General features: G+C 44.9%; 2 protein-coding genes across 7 annotated transcripts in view; both read right to left on the bottom strand.

The window, feature by feature from the left end:
* AKNA (AT-hook transcription factor) overlaps nt 1–17,646 on the bottom strand; it is a 68,565-nt gene extending 50,919 nt beyond the window's left edge. For 3 of the 4 annotated variants that reach the window (XM_079961909.1, XM_079961910.1, XM_079961911.1), the window contains exon 1: nt 17,404–17,645. The gene's annotated coding sequence lies outside the window, so the exon portion shown is untranslated. Of the gene's footprint in view, nt 1–17,403 lie in introns of all 4 variants that reach the window. The other variant, XM_079961912.1, reaches the window with a different exon arrangement.
* Nucleotides 17,647–19,531: 1,885 nt separating this feature from the next.
* The window catches only part of WHRN (whirlin), a 123,340-nt gene continuing 119,345 nt past the window's right edge, over nt 19,532–23,526 (bottom strand). For all 3 annotated transcript variants that reach the window (XM_079962017.1, XM_079962015.1, XM_079962016.1), the window contains 2 exons: nt 21,952–22,074; nt 19,532–20,479 (listed from right to left, as the gene is read on the bottom strand). In XM_079962017.1, coding sequence (XP_079818143.1) covers nt 20,297–20,479; nt 21,952–22,074 — 306 coding nt within the window. In that variant the 3' untranslated portion in view covers nt 19,532–20,296. The remainder of the gene's footprint in view (nt 20,480–21,951; nt 22,075–23,526) is intronic.

Raw genomic sequence — 23,526 nt, 5'->3', positions numbered from 1 at the left:
GAGCTGTCCGTTCCAAGGTCGCCTGCACATTCCCTGAGGACTGACTTTGCTGCTTGTCTTCATATACCTGATCGACTGTAATGAGGGAGAGATCCTCAAATGGAGTCTGCTCTTCGTCTTCCATGCTAGGGGAGAGGACTTCAAAGCGATTGTGTATTTCTAAACAATCAGAGCGAACCCTGGGCCTCCTACTTCTTTGAGTCACGTTTCTCCATATATCTGGCTCCTGTGTTGGTGAACTAGCCTCCTTCTCAGGGGAGTCCCCTGTCTCCTACTTGGTGGAGATGGTGTGCTCTGTTGCTTCCAAGAAGAGCTCCAGTTGCTGGACTTTGTCTTCTAAGAGGGCAATCAACATGCAATTGCTGCAGGTAAAACTGCCTGCAACCTTTGGCAAGATGGCAAACATTGCGCAGGAACCGCAGGCGACTGCAGCTGTTCCCTCACTCTACATCTTGAGAATGTGTCGTTGGGGGTGACTACAGAGGTCCTCCATCATAAAAAGCATGAAGACAGGACAAATAACTCCCCCCCAAAAAAAAAACCTAGGTCTCCCCCAACAAACGTTTGAGACTAGCTCCCCTAAATCTAAAAGATGGATCAAACTGTGTGCGCTGCTGCCCTGCAAGCTCTGATAAGCTCCTCCCACAACTAATCACCTGCCTCAACAGAAACCCTGCCCCCTCTGACCTTTGCACAGGGAGAGCAGCTAATCAGCCACAAGAAACACACACAGGAGAAAACCATTTTTGCTCCTTCTTCAGCTGCAAGCTCTGATAAGCTCCTCCCACAGCTAATCACCTCTAATCATCTACAGTGGACGCTCGGGTTGCGAACGTGCTCTGTGCGGGATGCATATTTGCAACCCGCAGCATTCGCAACCCGCGTCTGTGCACGAGCGGGATGTGATTCGGTGCTTCTGTACATGCACAAAGAGTGATTTAGCACTCCTGTGCATGTGCGACCACTGAAACCCAGAAGTAACCCATTCCGGTACTTCCGGTTTCAGCAGTCCACAACACGAAAAAACGCAACCCGAAGTGGCTGTAACCCGATGTACGACTGTACATGGCACTATGCTCCATTGAACTAAGCTCCTAGTTCTCACTGAGGTGGGCAATATGTGTCTGAGTCTCCCACTTTATGTGAGGGCTCACATGATGCTCCTCTGTAACACCACACATGTTCCCTGCACTTAACAAGCTAGTGACTCAGGGTTTGGAGACTAGCCACTTCTCCTAGTTTTCTACATGCAGGATTTTATTTTTGTCTTGCATTTTGTTATGCAATAACCTTTCGAGCATATGGGCCCCACCTGGAGTCTGGATAGAAGCAGGGCAAACACCAGTTGGCCACCTCAGTGAGACTTGCCTCTGAGTAAATGTGCCTAGCATCCCAAGCCATTGCTTCTTCTCTTGTGTTAAACACCTCTCCACCCAGGAGCAAAAAGAACCAGCGCAACAAACACAGCAAGGCCACATCTGAAACTGGAGACAGATGGTAATTGCCGCACTTGGGAACCAAGCACATCACTATGGATTAAATCTAAACTGTGACCATGGAGATTCTCAGCATGAAGCTTTTCTGAAGGACAAACCAGAGTAGGCACAAGAAGGACAACTCACCAGTAAAACAGCAACTTGGATTGCTCCTCTGCTTATGATGTTAATGAAAAGAAAAGCTGGAAACCTAAGTGGTGTTCCATAATGCTCCTCTTGTCGAGCTTTCCTAAGTGGCTTTCAATAGGGAATGTGACAAATTCATGAAGAATGGGTTTATCAAAGGCCGCTAGCTGTGGTGCCCATATGGAACCTTCATGTCCCTAGGCAAGATATCTGAACACCTGTCATGTTCTGCTCTGACACTGGAACCAAAAGGGAAAGCATCAAGGCTGGAAGACCATGGACAGCTCCAAATGAGCAGCTTGCTTACACAAAGCTTAAGAGCAGATCGAGGACTTTAATGCCTGTGCCCCCCTCTCCCAGGCTCCACTGCCTTGAGAGAACTTCAGAGGGCCAACCCTCTGGCCTGAAGATGGGCACTCCCTCCATACTACAGCCTCCCTCCTGGTGATACGCAGTGGGAGGCATCTGGAGCTTCAGGCTCAGGGGAAGGTGCCCAGGATGGTCCAGGGAATGGCCCTACCAGCTCTGGTTATCTGGGAGGTTCCTCTCATTGTTCTACAACCATCTCAGGTGCAAATGTCTCCCAATCTTCCACAGTCAGCTCAGACCTGACCAAGCCACAACAGCTGCTCCTGCAGCCTCTGATCATGAAGACACCAGTTGCTAAATAGGTAAGCGACGTGTGAGGGCTGTTGCCTTCATGCCCTGAAAATATCTGACTCGCCCTCTGTGGGAAGCAGAATTCTGAAATAGATGAGCCCTTTACCCTGATGCAGGAGGGCTATTCTTAAGGTTGAAACACATGGTTTTTTCTGATGTCACAGAGAATGGGAACAACCTTTAAGAAATCTGCACAGAAGCTGAGACCTGCCTCTGTTCCAGGTGGGCTCTTCAGATATTATAATAGCATGTTCCTCTACCCTAAATTTACATGAGACTTCCAGTAGCCTCCTCCACTTTTGCTTAAAGGTAAAGGGACCCCTGACCATTAGGTCCAGTCGTGGCCAACTCTGGGGTTGCAGCGCTCATCTCGCTTTATTGGTCAAGGGAGCCAGCATACAGCTTCCGGGTCATGTGGCCAGCATGACTAAGCTGCCTCTGGAGAACCAGAGCAGCGCACGGAAACGCCGTTTACCTTCCCACTGGAGTGGTACCTATTTATCTACTTGCACTTTGATGTGCTTTTGAACTGCTAGGTTGTCAGGAGCAGGGACTGAGCAACGGGAGCTCACCCTGTCATGGGGATTCGAACCGCCGATCAGCAAGTCCTAGGCTCTGTGGTCTAACCCACAGTGCCACCCACATCCTGCCCTAAATTACACCTAGAACTGTACTCACAAGCTGCAAGTCCTACTTCTATTTCTCATCCAAATCCTGAACACACAGAGCTTCGTACAGGCAGAGGTCCCAAAAAGAACATAAGCTGAGCCTTCTGGATCAGGCCAATGACCCATCTAGTTAGTTCAGTAACCTTTTCTCACAGTGGCCAACCTGATGCTTGTGGGAAGCCCACAAACAGGACTTGAGCCTAACAGCCCACTTGCAATTCCAGGCAAATGGTGTACAGAGGTGTTGGGGGTATAGGAAGAGACCAGATGAACCAGGACAAAGGGGACTCGTCTAGCTCAGGATCCTGTTCTCACAGTGGCCAACCTGATGCCTGTGGAAAGCACATAAGCAGGACCATAGTGCAACATCTCTCTCCCCACCTGTGATCCCCAGCAATTGGTGCTAAGAGGCCAATTGCTCCCAACAGTGAAAGTAGAAAATAGCCATTGTGGCTAGAAGCCTACTGAACTTTACATCTGTGGCTCTGTCTGCTTTTGCCTCTGGCCCTTCCTAGCCCTGGAACATGGCTCCCAGTAAGGTTTCCTGAAAGGTAATACAGCCCTCAGGCTGAAAAAAACATTCCCCTCTCATATTCACAAAGGACTATCTGTTTCTGAAATGTTTTTATATAAATGCAAATGATTCTTAACAAGGCCTGCAGATGGGGCAGGCAAGAAATGATTTTGCAAAAAACCCCAAAACCTTACAGGACAAAAAACAGAAAAAGTTGTAGACAGGCTATTTGCTACCCACATGATCTCATCAACTTTTTTTTTTGAGTTATTTCATTTCTATTGCACCATCTCACTTCCTCAGTTGGGCCTCTCCTGCTGTTTCTGTCTTCTGCTTTGCTTGCCAATCTCCAAAAACATTATAGCAAAACCACATCAGCACTGCAGAAGGGATTCTGCAGAAAGGACAAAGGTAGGGGTGCCAATGAAAGATCTGTGGTTCCCTCCAGATTGGTGGGTAATTGCTGGTTTGTGAGTATATTTCACAACACGTAACTGAAATAATAACAGTGCATTAGACATTGATTTATACTGGACTCTCCATGCATCATTCCACTTTTGTTCTGCAGTGCTTCCCCAATGTTACCACATTATCACGTTGAGAGGGACACTCTTTGTGATTTGTGGCATAAAAAGTTATGGGGTTTCCACAGGAAGCTATGGGGCAATGCCTGACTAGAAATGAAATAGTCCTGAAACATCTGTAGGCACAAACAGTATTGGAACAGGATTGCGTATACCAATACCATCATGAGCACAAATAATCATGAATGCACAATTAAACAGATGTTTAGAAGGGACCTTTCTGTAAGATCCACCCCCACCCCCAGCACCCCAATCCTGGTCACAGCACGTTGTTCTTTCTTAAGAGACAGCTGATCTATCTCAGTTTACAACTTTTCTGATTGCAGCAATGGTCAGCCCGGCCTCAAAACAACATGTGATGTGACTAATATTACAAGACCAAAACATGCCTTAAAGTAAAATCTCCACCCAGTACAGCTGAAGATGTACTTCCTTGGGCTGTAGATTTATTTTTTTTTAAAAAACCTGCTCCTTATCCACTTTTCTCATGCAAAGTTTACTAGCGCTAAATTGCGCTTACAGTATAATCCCATTTCAGGAACATAGGAAGGTTCCTTATATCACTAGTCAGACCACTAGTCCACCTTGCTCAGTACTGTTAATACTGACCGCCAACAGCTCTCCAGGATTTCAGGCCAGAGTCCTTCCCAGCCCTACTGGGAGATGCTGGGGACTGAACCTGGGATCTTTTTGCATGCAAAGCAAATGCTCTACCACTGAGCCACACCACCTTCTGTTTTCTCAAAAGAAAGACCTGTGACAAGCAGTGGAACTTAGTTCCAAGAAAACATGCCCAAGAATGCATCGTTATGATAAATTGCATACAGTGGTACCTTGGTTCTCAGTCTTAACCCATTCCAGAAGTCCGTTCCAAACCAAAGAGTTCCAAAACCAAGGCACACTTTCCCATAGAAAGCAATGCAAAATGGATTAATCCATTCCAGACTTTTAAAAACAATCCCTAAAACAGCCATTTAACATGAATTTTACTATCTAACAAGTCCATTGATCCATAAAATGAAAGCAAAAAACAATGTATTGCAGTCACACAATCAATCAATCAATCAGTAGCTGAACTGGGTTCCACACAGTCACAAAAACAAAAGAAAAAGAGCCGCAAAAACACAAAATAAATAGCAAAAACAGACAGACCTCAGCGTAACACTCAAAGCAGAAGTGTGGCACTCAAATCGGAAGTGTAATACTCAAAACAGAGCATGTTCAGCTTCCAAAAAAAGTTCGCAAACCCGAACACTTAGTTCCGGGTTTGCAGTGTTTGGGTTCCAAGTTGTTTGAGTACCAAGGTGTTTGAGAACCAAGGTATCACTGTACTCTTAAAAAAACAACAACCCCATGTTCCAAGCTAAACAAAACTGTTTACTCCTGTACCTTTTATTGATTATTTAAAGTTATACATATTTGTAAATGTGAGACTTGCAGCAAGATTCTACTGCAGGGAGTATTCCTCTTGAGGCTGCCAGGCATGTTGTCTTCCACTATACTCGCTTTCCATTCCCATCCCAGTCAATTTTTCATTCTGCCCCCCAAAACCCAGTCAGTATTCTATGGTGGCTAAGCATGGCTCTGCCCTTACTGGGCCATCTGGCTGTCTCCCCTACTCCTTTGGTATTCTGCTAGAGATGTTTTGGTATTAGTGATAAGCTTGGGGGTCCACCTTCCCCGCCCATTCATATGTGGAGGGTACTATTTTGGTATCATGTTACTATTGGTTACCATTTGCTTACTCTGAACTTAAAAAACAGAGGGAATTTATATAGGATTTCTTTTCTTTTTGAACAGCTTATTCAAGCTACTTTATCTGCACCCATTATTCCCTTTTGCTGGTTCTCTCCCCCAGTAAATGATAACTCCCACTTTTTTTCCCTTTTGGGGATGCCTTGTTAATATTTTAGTGTGAGCTTTTAAATGGCAGGCAGAGCCACCCCCTGAATGGTTATAAGTGAGGAGACAGGCAGGTGAAGGCTGGCTGAGAGCAGACTGAGGCTGTTGGGGCTCATTAGCCCCAGTAGACCAGCCACCACTACTTTTTGGTTTTGAAATTTTGAGAATTAATACATTGCATCATTTAATTCTGATTTTTCTAGTCATGGAGAAAGGTAAAGAAGCCCAGCCCTTTGGCCAATAGAAAGTTTATTCAGAAATTCCACCAGCTTCTGACACTTCAGATGACATTGCTCAGACATTTCCAAGCCTATAATCATAAGGATTAGAAAACATACAGATTTTTTTTTCTTCAGAACATGCCACTTGGAACTGGGACCCTAGGAACATGAAGCTGCCTCTGCATCTCTTAAATGTTAAGACTTAACAGAAAGGTACAAAACCTTTGTCAGTAACAGCAGAGGCTCTTTAACTATAAGGCTGAAATCAATAATTTGAATGAAACTGAATGACTCAATTTATTATGGTCACAGACCAGAAATACGGACATATACAACGATAGAGAACATGTAAATATACATAGGTTAAAATTAAACTCTATAAGCTAGAGCACAGTAAATAATATGGATATAAAACCATTAAAATATGTAGGTTAAGACCTTAGATGCTAATTTAAAATATGCATGTTAAGACATTGGCCATTAGATACAGTCAGAGTTTGTCTGCTTAGTTTCATAGCAGCAGCACAAAATTTGGGCACTTTTAAGGTAATCTCTGGTTCCCGGTCCTCTATTAGATATTTTAAGTAGTGGTCATCAGATCTGCTTGGGGTTCATTGCATGATTGGAGTGATAAATATCAAACATATGTTCCTATTCAGAAATTCCACCAGCTTCTGACACTTCAGATGACATTGCCCAGACATTTCCAAGCCTATAATCATAAGGATTAGAAAACGTACGTGGCAGGTGGCGCTGTGGGTTAAAGCCTCAGCGCCTAGGGCTTGCCGATCGAAAGGTCGGCGGTTCGAATCCCTGCGGCGGGGTGCGCTCCCGCTGCTCGGTCCCAGCGCCTGCCAACCTAGCAGTTCGAAAGCACCTCCGGGTGCAAGTAGATAAATAGGGACCGCTTACCAGCGGGAAGGTAAACGGCGTTTCCGTGTGCGGCTCTGGCTCGCCAGAGCAGCGATGTCACGCTGGCCACGTGACCCGGAAGTGTCTCCGGACAGCACTGGCCCCTGGCCTCTTAAGTGAGATGGGCGCACAACCCCAGAGTCTGTCAAGACTGGCCCGTACGGGCAGGGGTACCTTTACCTTTACCTTACCGTAATAGTTTCAGCTTCCTTCTGACCACATGGGCATATTCTCTCTGAATATGGTTTACCTTCAGATCTGCCCTGCACTAATGCAGGTGGTAGGACATTGAATCTGGCAAGGGTAAAGGATCTGCTAAATTTGGGTATGTCTAGCTTGGCTATATACCTCACTGAAGTAAACCACCTCCCATTATCTTTGATTTCTGGGTACTTGGTCATTTCACTCACATGGCATTGCAATTCAACTTCCCAGATAGCTGCTTAATCAATTATTTGTGCTAAGGGGAATTGGATCTGTTGAATGGCAAATTTTCTTACAGCAAGGTTGGGGGGGGGGCGTCATTAAAAATACCATTCTAGATTTGCCCCAACTCAGAATCAAGACAAAAGAAAAAACAGGCTGGCAGGCAGAGATAAACTCATTGGCAGTAGATGCTCAGCCAGTAGGCAGAGACAAAAGCTAGTTGGTTATCAATCAGGAATGGAGGAGGGTTGATGACCACTTTTCCTTGACTGGCTACCAGATGATTGCTTTATGCAACCTCCTGGTTCAGAAACAGGAGCATCTTGAAGCACCAGTTGCTAGGCCAGAACAGCAGCAGAAGGCTGTTGCACTCACACTGGGCTTGTGGACTTTCCCAGTTTCTGGAAACCACAAATGGGGAGAGGTGCTGTTATACTCAGGTCCTGTTGGCAGTCTTCCTATTTAGGCATCTGGTTGGCAACTGTGGATTAGATGCATCATCAGCTTGATCCATCAGGGCTCTTCTTAAGTTAACTAGAACCTAAGTTAGCCACGTGTGGGAGGGAGATCTACATGGACATTTGGGGCTGATCCAGCCTAAGGTTGTTGTGAGAAATAAAATGTGGAGGAGGAGAACCAAGTATGCAGTCTTAGAGGAGAGATGGGATATAAATGTAATAAACACCAATCAAAAGAGGCATAAACACACATACACCAGTATTCTCTAAGGGAGTTAATGTTCTTAAGAGTCAAATTCATTGACAGACCCATCACCACCTTTTATTTCTGACATTAGAGGCCTGTGTCCTTGCTGTTGTAGCCAAAGCAACACCATCCATGCAGAGGAGGGGAGCTTAGAGAAACCCCAAGATTTGTAGAAATACAAAGAATACCCCCCCACACAAAAAACCCCAGGAATGGGATTTAGCATGCTCAGTGGCCAACTATATAGAATGGTGATGGGGAGACTTTTTAAGCCAAATCCCTCCTTTAATTGCCCCTTTCACCAAAACTGTTATTAATCCTAGAGCAAAAAATGAACAGATGCTGGTATGTTTGACCAAGGAAATTGAGGATTGGGCAACTGCCCCTGCTCCAATCAAAGGAGGGCATTGAGGAGGGCCAATGAGGAGTGCAACTGGGTGAGACTGTGGAGAGTTCCAAGGGGCAGACAGAGAGGCCTGGAGGGCCACATTTGTCTCCTGGCCTTGAGGTTTCCCACCCCTGATCAGGCATGGCAACTCTAGGGGTCAGAGGTGTCAACAGCCCCCTCAATATTCCTTAGCAGGGGGTTCAGCCCCCTGAAATCTGAAGATGCAGAGGAGGCAAGTTTGCTCCAGCCTGAGCAGCAGGCCAGTCAACATTGCACAGGCCAGCACAGTCTTCCACTAGGCCATGCTGGTCCAGCCTGCACAGTGTTGGAAAATATGTGTAATATCACGCGATGAGCCATGTGCCACCCCCCCCACCTTGGGGGCTACCCAGCACCTTTGCTGCTGATATAGACCATTCATACTGAAAGACAGTCTATCTCTAGTTACCAATCACTTGTGGGTGAAAGAAGGGGAGGTAGCTTTCATGTCCTCCTTGTAGGGCTCCCAAAAAGCATCTTGTTGCCTACTGTGGGAAGCTGGTAAGGGATGGACTTTTGGGTCTAATCCAGCAGGACTCTCTTTATGTCCTTATGAGAGGGTCAGTTTCTCCCAGACCCTTCAAATGGCTTCCCCTCCCATTCACACATCAAACTGAGAAAGGCTCAGTCTAAACAGAAAGTGGTGCAGCAAGACAAAATGACTTGAACTAGAAACAGAACATATTTATCCAGGATGACACTATTTATTTATCTAACTTGCAATTGATCCATTGCTAATGTATCACATGCCACTGGGCAACTGGCAAAGTGGCAAGAGTGCATTAACTCTCATTAGTCATCAGAGTCTATTCACATTCTTTGATCACCCTTCCTGATATATCCAAGCACATTGATCTTTCTCTTTTTTCAACTCAAAAAGGTGGGTGGTACAAGCAAGCAGGTGCAGTTATGGCTGTCAATCCTAAAAAAACCTGTATTTATGGCTCAGTTATAGGACAACATGGTGGAAATGAAGGCACCAGATGCAAGAAGCAGCCTCCTAAGTATCACCATTATAATTTCATTTTAAAGCAACTATTTGGATTTATTTAAAAAAAACTTTTTTATAAAAAAGTAAATTATTATTAATTATTAAAATTAAAATTAAATTAAATTCTGGTGAGGGTGGGAAATTTTCATTACACAGAGGCCATGGGATGCAGGAATGAGGTCATCTATATCTGAAGTCTTTAGTAAATACAGGTGATTCAACTTACACAGGGGTTATGTTCCAGGGATAGCATGTAAAGCCAAAGCACATTGGGTTCAATGGCAGGTGGAACTGGCAAAGTCTTTTTTCCCAGATGGCTGCCCCCTTTCCATATATATATATTTTTTTTAAGATTTGCCAAGCACATAAAACAAAATGCACTCAAGTTAAATGGATATAAGTTGCAAGTTGCCTGTATCCCTGCTAGTATGTTTCTGAATATAAGTTGCTGGAAAGTACAGGAGGAGAGAGTGGCTGTTGCTATTAAGAGTCTGCCTGTTGGCTTCCCCTACCCACCTGGCTGGCTAGTATGAGAACAGGGTCCTGAACTAGATGTGCCACTGGCCTGATCCAGCAGGCTCTTATTACTTTCAGAGGGTGGAAGCAAGCAGATCAGTGGTGGTGGTGATGGTGAGAAGGTGGAGGAAGAGTAGCTGCATCTGCCTGCTTGCTCTCTGACAAGCAAGCAGATGTCAGCCACACTGAGAAACAGGAAGAGCTATGGATGGAGGTGGAATAACTGAAGGTGGTGATGGGAGGTAACTTACGGAAGATGTCCTACTCAAAAGACTCTCCAAAATCTGAGCCAACACTATTTATTGATGTCACCTTTAAAGCTGTATTCAAATATGAGAAGACAAATCATAACAGAAGCATGGAGGAACATAAGCTGACTTATACGACATAAGTCAGACCACTGCTCTAACTAGATCAGTATTGTCTACATTGACTGGCAGCATCTCTCCATGGGTCAGACAGGGCATTTGAGATGTATGCAAAAAAGTTCCTGGTTTGACCCCTGTCATCTCCACAAAGCCTGGGAGAGATCCTGCCTGAAACCCTGGAGAGCCACTGCCAGCCAGTGTAAACAGCAATGAGGTAGATCATGGGTAGGCAACCTAAGGCCCGGGGGCTGGATCCGGCCCAATTGCCTTCTCAATCCAGCCCACGGACAGTCCAGGAATCAGTGTGTTTTTACATGAGTAGAATGCATGCTTTTATTTAAAATGAAACTCTGGGTTATTTGTGTGGCATAGGAATTCATTCATTCCCCCCCCCCCATTATAGTCCAGCCCCCCACAAGGTCTGAGGGACAGTGGACCAGCCCCCTGCTGAAAATATTTGCTGACCCCTGAGATAGATGGACGATTGGTCTGACTGTATAAAGCAACTTGTTATGTCTTGAACTATGTTGACTACTGTGCCCATTGTTACTCCAATGCAAAATGTATAAAGAAGTTTGCAGGTATGTTGTACCCTTCTTCATATTGAAAAGAAATTGTCAAATTTAGACAACAAACAGCACGCAAAAAAAATTTGTTTCCCCGCATTCTACTGAAGGATTCCTGCTTCTTTCTCTCCCTGATCCCCTCCCTCTCAAGTACTTAAACATTTTGCTATCAGAACATGATGCATCAATCCAGTTCCGTTTTGAGCAAATAAAGTCCTTTTAAACAACTAGTGAGAGTTCCTCTGTCTGCTTTCCCCAGAAATACACTGCATCCTGCCACCAGCATGCACTGTATAGAAAAAGGCTAGTTAAAAGGAATCTTACATTTCTCCCCGCCCCTTGCAGTTTAGAGAAGTCAGCTTTGCTAATCAGATTATTCATCTTCCCCAGCCACAGACTCCTCTCCCTCCTAAGCGCTCTGTTCAGCTGCTCACCTCCCTCCTCAAGTATGTCCAAGAGGCACAAAACGGGAAAGAAATCATCTGTTTTCCCAATTCTGGGCCCTCTGTTCCTGGATTTCTTTTTTAAAAAAAAAAAAATTACCTACTTTATACAGTATTTTGGAAAGTTGTTTGTTTGGCCTCATCTGCACAGCATGTTTAAAGCTGTATCATTATCACTTTAAAAAGTTGTGGGCTCTCCAAAGGAATCCTGGGATGCAGAGAGCTTATTAGAAGAAGCACGTTCCCCTCACAGTGTTTATCAGTCCATCTTCCCAGGGAAATGAGCCTGGGAAAGCATGAGAATGTGTGATCCCGGCTTGTTGGTGGATTTAACTGGGACAAGTATCAGAAAATAAGGGCTGTTTGTATACAGTGGTACCTCAAGTTAAGAACTCAATTCATTCTGGAGGTCCATTCTCAACCTGAAACTGTTCTTAACCACTTTAGCTAATGGGGCCTCCTGCTGCCGCCACACAATTTCTGTTCTTATCCTGAAGCAAAGTTCTTAACCCGAGGTACTATTTCTGGGTTAGCGGAGTCTGTAACCTGAAGCGTCTCTAACCCGAGATACCACGGTATAGTAAACCTCAGGTCTGGGAGTGGGGGCAAATGGGGCCCTCTGACCAGCCCTTGGGACTGTCTCCAAGCATCACCCCTCCCCTGCCACATCCACTTCTGGCTCAGCTTTGCAACCTTTTTGCGTGTTTTGACCTTGCTGCAATGCGCAATGTGTAGTAACGTGTTACAGCTTAATATACATATCAAGTGACTATCATGGGTAGGCAAACTAATGCCCGGGGGCCGGATCCGGCCCAATCAGCTTCTAAATCCGGCCCACAAATCAGCGTGTTTTCACATGAATAGAATGTGTCCTTTTATTTGAAATCCATCTCTGGGTTATTTGAGGTGCCTGCCTGGTGTTTTTTACATGAGTAGAATGTGTGCTTTTATTTAAAATGCACCTTTGGGTTATTTGAGGGGCATAGGAATTAATTCATTATTATTTTTCCCTCCACAAGGTTTGAGGGACAGCGGACTGTCACCTTCTGAAAAAGTTCGCTGACCCCTGGACTAGATAATACTGATTTTTGTCTGCCTTGATGGAGGACAGAGAGGTGTGAGGGTATGTGTGTGTGTCTATACTGTATATACATGTACATGAAAACGAACAGGCCTGCTGTGTCTGCAGCACCGAAGTGACCTCTTCTGGGTAGAAAGATAAATTTTAATTGCTCCACCCACTTTTGCCTCTGGCCCCGCCCACCACTGGGATGTGAAGTGGCTCAGAGAAAGTTGCCCAGAAGGGAATGCGGCTCTTGGGCTGAAAAAGACTCCCTACCTCAGTTATACAGGAACATTTGGAGGGTATGCTATGATAGTGAATCATAGACATAGAGTGGTACCTCGGGTTAAGTACTTAATTCGTCCCGGAGGTCCGTACTTAACTGTTCTTAACCTGAAGCACCACTTTAGCTAATGGGGCCTCCTGCTGCCGCCGCGCCACCAGAGCACGATTTCTGTTCTCATCCTGAAGCAAAGTTCTTAATCTGAAGCACTATTTCTGAGTTAATGGAGTCTGTAACCTGAAGCGTATGTAACCTGAAGCGTATGTAACCCGCGGCACCACTGTATTGTGGACCACCCTTCCCCTCCAGGTAGTACGGCCAAAGTACCAAAATGATGGGACTTTGAGTTAAACCATATTATGCAACCAATTACAGGATTAAGTCCCAAAGATCTCAGCCCGGCTCACTTCCAAAGAATGGTGCTTAAAGATTAAGACACGTGGCTGCAATTTCTTGGCAAGGAAAGTTTTATAAAATCCAGACATGAATTATCTCTGCGCTCTTAAAATATTGTTATTAATGTTATTAATGTTAGGCAGGCACATTCCCTGCACTGTTTTCAGCTCCTGCTGAATTTTCTGTTTTGTGTTTTGACAAACCTCCCCAGGCATCAAAGTTTAACGTGCAGCAATTTTAACACTACATTTTATTACGCATATTAGTTTTTAAAAAACAAAATACTATTACTGGCTTCATTCATTATTTTGATATTTTTAAATAAATAAATGATTTTAATGTTTGCATTTATCACTGTTTTTAAAATGAATATTTTAGATCATTCTCCATAACCACTGTGATATTTCCTGTTATGTAAGGGGTGTGTACTTTTTAGAATCATAAAATCAAAGAATTGTAGATTTCAAAGGTACCCTAAGGATCATCTAGTCCAACCCCTCTGCAATGCAGGAATATGCAGCTGTCCCATATGGGGATCAAACCTGCAACTTTGGTGTTATCAGCACCATGCTCTAGCCAACTGAGTAAATAAGCAATAAATAAATAAATAAATAAATAAGCAAGCAGCTTAAGGTGGAGAAGTACATTTTAATCAACCCATCACTCATCTTTGATTTCTAAACCAGTGGATTTTTAAACCAGTTGCACTCTATCCAGAGGAAACTTGGTCAGTTATTTACTTATTAGTATTTGTGTCAAGTACTTATATACTGATCTTCATCAGAACAGATCCCCAAGTGATTTACCAAAAAAAGCAATAAAGCAGTAAAAATTAAATACAGTTTGGAAAACATCAAAATCCATAAACAGTATAATATATAAGGCATCAAACTCTGTAACACAGAATTCAACTCATTCAGTATGCTGGCCGCTCACTCAATATCTACAGTCCAGCTGTGGGAGAGCTGGGAAGCAGAGCACTCTCCCTGTTCTCAAGGACAGCCCTGAGAACAGTACTGAGTTCCGTTCTCAGCTGATTAGTTCTTCTTTTAAAAGTAAGCATATGGGATTTTTTTATTTTTTTATAAAAAAATAGAAACTAAAAGGTCTCCCACACTTAAACTTAAGTGTGAGGATGCCATTTGCTTTTAACATTTTTGAAACTGATAGGAAATGTTTTAAAAGTCAGCTTTACACCTTTGCTGCGTGATCTGAGATCACATAAATTTTGCAAAGTGGGTGGCTTGATAATTTTAAATTCTGCTTGGCATGTGGCATATTTTGCTTGATTAAAAAACCAAATCTTTGAAAATGAGCCCTTTAATCAGAGCAGATGGGAACCTGTGGCCCTCTAGATATTGCTGGACCCCACCTTCAAACATCTGCAATCACTGACCATACTGATTGGGGCTGATGCGAGTTGGAGTCTTACAACTTTTGGAGGGCAACAGGCTGGGTAAGGCTACAGTACGACAAGGAAACTGGTGTGTATGTGTGTGTGTGTGTGTGTGTGAGAGAGAGAGAGAGAGAGAGAGAGAGAGAGAGAGACTGTAGAGTCAGAACATTATATAACACATAATTTTTCCTTTCTTCTGTACCCAGCTGTGTTTCACATGGTTTGTGTACCATCTGGATACCTCTAGGTTATACTGCAAAGCCACAGACACAGACACACATGTACCCCAGGAGGTAATAAATGAACCCAGAGTTTGCAATGTCACTCACTGGAGCTTTAGATCAAAGACAAAAAACTCTGTTAGCTGAGCAACTCATGAGAACATTCTGGTTGTTGATGGTGGTGGTGCAACAGAGAAGCTTTCAAGTCTCAAATTCTATAAAGCATGAAAGTATGATTGATGTATTTTTTATTTATTTATTACATAGATAGCCTTAAGAATTTTATTTTTTTTACAGCGAAAAGGATATGAGCCTTTGACTTAAGCTGCTGTTATGTGTCAGACTCTCAGCTTTCCATCTGTAAACTGGGATCTCTGATTGAGCCAGCAATCGCCCTGCCAATATTTGTTCTAGGGGTAAAGGGATAGTGTAAAAAATAATAATAGCAATACCTTGCAAAAGACCACATAACCCGTTTGCTTACTTCTTAGGAGATGCACTGAGTATGACTAACATTGGATGCAACCAGAGTAGACCCACTGCAATCGACAGACCCTACTCACTTAGGTCCAACACATTTAGGATAACACTACTGTAGACTTACTGCCTAAACCAAAACTTCCCTCTGAAAGGAGGAGGGGGAACTGGACTGTTTATTATGTTGCATATTGAATACCGTTAATAAAGCTGGATATTTGTTGGCCAACGCTCCCACCTCCTTAAAAGAAAATCAGAGAGGAAGCCTAGATTTTCCTGTAATGGCATGGCATGGCGAAAGTGGATTGAGAGAAGTCTCCCCCCCCCCCATTACACAAAACTTGTGGATAATCAATGAAGCTGAATATTGGAAGATTCAAAACAGATAAACTAAAGTACTTCTTCATGCAGTGCCCAGTTAACCTATGGAACTCACACCCACAAGGGACAGTGATGGCCACCAAGAAAAAGAGGAGTAGGAGTTGTTTGGATTTGATATCCCGCTTTATCACTACCAGGAGGAGTCTCAAAGTGGCTAACAATCTCTTTTCCCTTCCTCCCCCACAACAAACACTCTGTGGGGTGAGTGGGGCTGAGAGACTTCAAAGAAGTGTGACTAGCCCAAGGCCACCCAGCAGCTGCATGGGGAGGAGCAGAGACGTGAAGGTTCACCACATTACAAGTCTGCTGCTCTTAACCACTACAGGGCTTTAAAATTCACGGAGAAGGCTATCAATGGTTACTAGCCATGATGACTACGTATATTTTCTGCCTCCATGGTCAGAGGCAGCAATGTTTCTGAATACCAGTTGCTGGAAACTACAGGAGGGAAAGTGCTCTTGTGCTCGATTCCTGCTTGCTGGTTTCCCATGATGGTCACTGTGAGAACAGGATGCTGGGCTAGATGGGATGATCCAGCAGCTAGATGGCCTGATCCTGGGCTAGATGGCCTGATCCAGCAGGTGCAATATTCTTAAGGGGGCAGACAGCTCTTTTGCCCTCAGTCATGTGGGAGAATTTAGGAAGTTCCCTGTTGCTCAGGTTAACTTACACACATAAGCCTGGTGTCATTGCAAAGCATAGCTACTTAGAAGTAAATCCCACTGAGTTCCATGGGACTTACTCCTGGGTAAGTGTATAGGCATAATTGCAGCCTTAGTAACTAAGTGGTTTCCTTCCCCGCTTCCACTTCCCCTGCAACTAAGAAGGAAAGTCTAAAAACTCTTTCAAAGAGAAGCAAGAAGATGAACTCACCAGCCTTAGATTGTTCCCTTCGGTTGCTTAGCAAGTAGCCAGATACCAACAAAACTTCCCTGCAACCAATGCCTTTTCCCTTTAAGATGCAACCACAGCAACAACAGGTTCTTCTCCCGCTTTGGGAGAAACAACACACAGAAGGCAGCGCACAATCCTTACCCTCGAGGAATTGTAGAGTAGGAAGAGACCTCGAGGGTGCTCTAGTCCAACCCCCGGCAATGCAGGAATCTCAACACGAGGTTCCCCATCCAATTTGAAAGCATACTGGACCCCGCTTAGCTTTGCAGACATGCTATTAGTTTTAGCGCTGCATCACTCGTTAAGTCTGCAGCCCTGCACACAACCTTAACTTGGATGTAACATCCCACTGACACAGCGGGACCTACTCCTGAGTAAGCAAGCATCGACATGTGCTACGAAGATTGTTCTTTATTAAAAGAGAAAGATTTTATTACATTTTCTAAGTTAAGCCTTCTGGAAAATCAGGCATAATTGAAATAAACATGAAAAGGGGGAGAGATGCACAACTGGAGACATATTAGGGCCACGTTCTCAACTTTTTTCTCTTTTTCTCAAGAAAAGAGAAAGCGGATCTCGAGGGGGGGATGGGGGTGTCAAAGCGCCACTGAATGATTTCTCAGTGATGGGGGGGGGGGGTGGCAGGGATTTATCCTGGGCTGCCTCCCCACCTCTTTTAAAGACAGTCTCTCTCACGCGCCCCTTCCCCACACGGAGTCCTTTCCTGAGAGCCGCGAAACGCGGCGTCTCCAGAGCCGGCTACTCACCTGGAGAGACCAGCTTTCCCTTCCGCTCTCCGCGCGCGACAAAGTTTCCGTTCTTCTCTTCCTCCAGCTGCGCCTTCGCGGGCGAGAAAAGAGCGCTTGGCCCCTTTAGTCAATTTCCTGGAGTTGCAACTTTGGCGGCTAACAATAGTCTCCTCCAATACTGGGCAGGCAGATAGCCAGGGATGGAAGAGGCCGGGCTTGGTGGGTCATCTGCATAATACGCCCTCAAGGCTCCTCCTCCCACATCCGCTCGCGGCCGTTAGCAAAGAAGCGAGTATGCTCTGAAATTCAATGACTGCTAAAAGCGGGACAGTTCTTGCTATATTGGGATTGGTCGGAAATCGGGGCGGGGCTGAATATGCATGTAGAGCGACGCGTAAAAAAAAAGGACCGCTTTTTTTTTGCCTCGCCAGAACGTGGGGGACTCTCCCCACTCGCTGGATTTTGCAAAACACATAGTACAGTAATCCCGAAGAGGAGCTGGGCGGGACTGTGGTCCTCCAGATGCTGTTGGACTACAACTCCCATCAGCCCAGCCAACAACCTTAGTGTAAACCAAGTTACCTCCTTTCCTCTTTTCTCCATCAAAGATTTCATGGTATCAATGTTTGGTTTGTGTTGTTGTTTTGTGTGCATTTATAGTTTGCTCTGCAGCAGCAGAAGAAGAAGGAGAAATGTTGTTTCATTTATATTTTTGTTTGCTAAAACCTACTTCAGGTTTTTGTAAAGTTGAAAAGATAAACGGTGTTTCAATAAAAGCTAAAAGACCCTCATTTTGCAAAACTCCTCTGTGCCATCTTTTATTTCATATAGGAGTTTTTGCCAATCTCTGCTCCTCATGACCTGAGAAGGCTGTGTGGGTGAACGAGGTGGGGAGCTTGTTTTCAGCTGATTTTATAAAATGTGCATTTAACTGCAGCTAAAAATAAACATTCGCTTGTTTGCACTAATGCAAATCTTCTGAGCTGGAAAAATCCAAGGTTTTCACTGTGTGGAATTTGTGGGGTAATAAACAGAAAGGATGCCCATCTTTTGAGTTGGATGTAGTAGTCACTGATGTGTGCATTTTGTTCTTTTAAATGTACAGTGGTACCTCGGGTTACAGACGCTTCAGGTTACAGATGCTTCAGGTTACAGACTCCGCTAACCCAGAAATAGTACCTCGGGTTAAGAACTTTGCTTCAGGATGAGAACAGAAATTGCACGATGATGGCATGGCTGCGGCGGGAGGCCCCATTAGCTAAAGTGGTGCTTCAGGTTAAGAACAGTTTAAGAATGGACCTCCAGAACGAATTAAGTTCTTAACCTGAAGGACCACTGTATTGATATTGTCATGGACTGGCTGGATGTAGATTTGTCAGGCACCAGCTGAGGAACCCCCAAGGAAACCTCCAGGAGAAGGCGGCTCAGAACCAGGGAATTGGTAATGGGACAATGTATGGTCAGAGGGAGAAAAGGGAGCAGACTGGGAGAAGGTGTTGAAAGCTGAAGAGGTAACAGGAAATGAGCAGGAAAGGCAGTCAGAAAGCAGTCCAGAGGCAGAGACAGAAGCTGCATCAGGAGAGGAGGGAGGTCAAGAGGCAGAGATGAGTTAGGCTGGTAAGGAAGCCAGGCTGTCTCCCCCTCCTGCTGTGACCAGCTATTATCCCCCTTCGTCTCCCAGAACCTGAAGAGGTATGAAAAGGGCAGAGCAAAGGCAGAGATGACGACAAGCCTCAGATTGCTTGGGAAGGAACAGGGGAATGAGGACACTTAATGAGCTGTGGGAAGACGGAGACCTTTGCTCCTTGTAACTGCCTCATAAGGGCAAGTTCTATTGGGGAGCATTCTTCAGCCTGGGGTCTGCATTTTCTTAAGGGCAACCCTGACATGCCAGTGATGGGCGGGGGCCAGAGGCAGACGGGTTTGTTCCATGGGCTAGTTTCTATATGCACACAACCCTCTCTATCCTCCACCCAGACAAGCAAGAGGTATTGTCAAGAGTTGAAGGACACATCCTAGCCAGGCAAAAACACTCAAGGAGGGTGTTGTCTGGGGAGAGTACTGAGGACTAAATAGAGAAGGCCTGCATTTGGCCCCCTAGGTCTGAGGTTCCCCACCCTGTTATAACCAATCAAACAAGTTGTCATTTCCTAACATATTTCATTTATTGAAAAATTAAAAGCACAAGCTCTTTCATATATAAATACAGTGACATTGCTGGCCATTTACAAGGCATTGTTCATGGCAGGCTGTGAATGGGTGGGAAGGCAGAGTATAGGAACCTCACGCCAGGTGTGTCACAGAGGTTAAACCCCAAAGCATTACAAATGGCGCCTCCTGGAGGCCCCTCTCTCCTCTAGGACTGCTCGAGAAGTGGAGGTGGGCTCTTCCCTCACCCAACCCACAGGTGCTCTGAAGCAGGTGCAAAATGCTACTGTACGGTGCAAGCAATGGAAGAGCTAGAGAGGGTGGGGCGAGGTATTCAGACAAGTGACTGGCCAAGTCATTCAAACACAGAGACAAAATAGGCAGAGATGGGACATCTACGCCATAGTTCACCAACCAGATGAGAATGGTTTATGGAAAGAACTATTATCAGGAGGTGACTGACTCTCTTTCTTTCTCCTCTATGTTCCATTGCTCTTTGTTCCCACAGACCACCAGGCCAGGCTCAGTCTTGGAGTGGTAGCAGAGAAGCTGCTTTGAGTACCAATGCAACAACCCAAAGCATATATCCTGCATGTGCTCTGTGCGCGGCATGCGTACATGTGTTGCTGGGCTTCAGGTGGGAGTTATCTGGGTCTTGTGATAGTGCACGTGTGCTAACATGCACGTGACAGTCTATTCGAACCCTTGTTCTTGCTTTGTTTCTTTCTTGCATTTGGCTTTTGGACCTTTCTGGGCCCTATCCCTAAAGTGAGACATTAAACTCAGTGACTAGGAAATCAACACAGTCCTTGTCCTTCGCTTTAAATGCCTCGGCGATGATGCGAGCTGCTTCCCGGTGCTCTTTCCCATGCATTGCCACTCCATTCACCTCCAGGATCACATGGCCCACCTTCAGCTTCCCACAGTTGTGGGCAGAGCCTCCCCTCTGGAGCAAGAGCAGAAGAAAGAAAGAAGATATTAAGAGGCAGAACAAGCTGATATGTTGTTGTGAGTTCTGCTCACAACAATCGTAACATTGACTTTCAATTTCATTTTGCACATTATTCAGAGAACTGTGGTTATTGGGTGGTTGATAAAGAGATTAAAATAAATGAATAAAATACATGTATTAAGAAGAAGAAGAAGAAGAAGAGTTTGGATTTGGTATCCCGCCTTTCACTCCCTTTCAGGAGTCTCAAAGCGGCTAACATTCTCCTTTCCCTTCCTCCCCCACAACAAACACTCTGTGAGGTAAGTGGGGCTGAGAGACTTCAAAGAAGTGTGACTAGCCCAAGGTCACCCAGCAGCTGCATGTGGAGGAGCGGAGACTCGAACCTGGTTCCCCAGATTACAAGACTACCGCTCTTAACCACTACACCACACTGGCTTCTTCTAACAATAATGCAGAACTTAAAAACAACAACAAGTATTTTGCTCAATTAATTGCAGGAACGTTTTAGTCAATCAAATTCATTATACAGTTATACCTCGGGTTACAGATGCTTCGGGTCGCACATTTTTGGGTTGTGCACCATGCCAAACCAGGAAGTACCGGATCAGGTTACTTCCAGGTTTCGGTGCTCACGCATATGCAGAAGCACTAAATCGCGCTTTGCACATGTGCAGAAGCACTGAATCGCAACCCACGTGTGCACAGATGCGACACTGTGGGTTACGAATGCTGCGGGTTGTGAATGTGCCTCCTGCATGGATCACATTCGCAACCCAAGCATCCACTGTAAATTCCATTGAACACAGTGGGATTCATTCACGTACTGTAGGGTTGAATGCTGAAGGTCTGCACTCCCCTTTAAGGACTGTCTCAGCAGTTTTTCCTTCTGTGTTTAGTGGCTGATGCAGGGATGTTGAGCCAGGGTGAGGGTAGAGAGAGAAATGACCAGAGAGGATGCATTTGCTCCAAAAACCTAAATATGCCCACGGACCTAAAAAGGTTGGAACCGCCATGGAAGCACAACTTGGAAACTGCCAAGGGTCTTGGCAGACCACTTAATTATTTTTCTGACTCTTTAGTAAATGAAAAGCACTATGCCAGATGCTGCATGATTTTTAATTGTATTTCAGTGCTTCTTTTATTTCTTGTATACTGCATTTTATTACATCTTACAGAATTCAAAACGTAATACCATGAAATCCAAGGTAAGAAATAGAAACGTAGCCTAAAGTCAATATGAATATTGAATGCATAGGGTGTGCCAGCTCTTATCTTCAACCACAAGTACATAGACATGCTGCAGACCTCCTGAATGGAGGGCTGGTGGTTCATGGACCACATCTGGGGAACCTCCTCATCTAGTCAGTGCAGGCTGCAGCCTTGCTCTGATACGTTTCTAATCATTTTGGACCCTGAAACAGATGTACCTGCCACTGACTGAGAGCACCAGTCACCAGCTCCCTTACCTGTATGGTCACGATACGAGGCAACGGCTGGCGAGTGTTGGCTCCTCCTTCAATGGCAATGCCCAAGGTAGGGGCACTTTTTGTCACCCGAATCAGGTGGGATGTTGGTTCCAGGAGACCTGGCTGTGGTGGAGGAGGAAAAGAGCACAACAACCCAGGGTTATTATTTACTTCTTCTAACACACTCCTGCAAAGCTTTTGCTCCCTTTTTACTATTTGAATATAAATCAGCCCCCCTTCCCCCAGTTCAGGATTCACGACTTTAAAACACAATATTGTGGCCAACTACACCTTGAATGGTGCTCCAGAAACAAAGGGCCAACCAGGATTAGGAGGAGTTTGGGGTGAAAGCTGAAGCTGTCACTCGATTGTGAACTCCCCCCCAACACAACACCTTCCAGCATTTCTCCTTTTAGAACTTTTAGAAGTTCTAAATCATGGACAGGCAAACTAAGGCCCTGGGGCCATATCCAGCCCAATCGCCTTCTAAATCTGGCCCGCAGATGGTCCAGGAATCAGCGTGTTTTTACATAAGTAGAATGTGTGCTTTAATTTAAAATGCATCTCTGGGTTATTTATGGGGTATAGGAATTCGTTCATATATTTTTTTCAAAATATAGTCTGGCCCCCCCAAAAGGTCTGATCTGAGGGTCAGTGGTCCGGCCCCCTGCTGAAAAAGTTTGTTGACCCCTGAATCTAAAGCATTTCTCCTTTTAGAAAGCATGAGCTATGCTGCCCTCTTGTGGAATAGTCTTCAATTGGCATTGCTTCAGCTACTTTTATATATGCAACTGTTTTATCAACGTTTCTGTTATATTGTTGGTTACATTGGGATGCCTCATGGGAAGTGGTATCTAAATTAAGAACAAGGACAGGGGCATATATGTAACCCCAACCTCCATACAGGAAAGGCCAGGATAGATAAACACCACCATATAATGCTGATCGCCGAAGAATTGATGCTTTTGAATTATGGTGCTGGAGGAGACTCTTGAGAGTCCCATGGACTGCAAGAAGATCAAACCTCTCCATTCTTAAGGAAATCAGCCATGAGTGCTCATTGGAAGGACAGATCCTGAAGCTGAGACTCCAATACTTTGGCCACCTCATGAGAAGAGAAGACTCCCTGGAAAAGACCCTGATGTTGGGAAATATGGAGGGCACAAAGAGAAGGGGACGACAGAGGACGAGATGGCTGGACAGTGTTCTCGAAGCTACCAGCAATGAGTTTGACCAAACTGCGGGAGGCAGTGGAAGACAGGAGTGCCTGGCGTGCTCTGGTCCATGGGGTCATGAAGAGTCAGACACGACTAAACGACTAAACAACAACAACAACAACATATAGTGCTGTTGTTAAGGATGGCAGCACACCAACCATGCGTAGTGCTCAGAATGATCAAAACCTATGCATCATCATCAATATTATTATTCCCTCTATCATCTGTCTCCAGACCAGGACTGCAAAAATGAATGCCTTACTCTGATTCATTTTCAACACATGCACTTTTAAAAATCGTCTGCTGGGAATCAGCCACTGGGAAACCCTTCACCTGGTTCTTTGGTAGTGGCTCAGGA

The sequence above is a fragment of the Podarcis cretensis genome (genome assembly GCF_951804945.1).
Source record: "Podarcis cretensis genome assembly, chromosome: Z".
NCBI classification, from domain to species: domain Eukaryota; kingdom Metazoa; phylum Chordata; class Lepidosauria; order Squamata; family Lacertidae; genus Podarcis; species Podarcis cretensis.
This window is presented reverse-complemented; position numbering and strand designations above follow the sequence as displayed.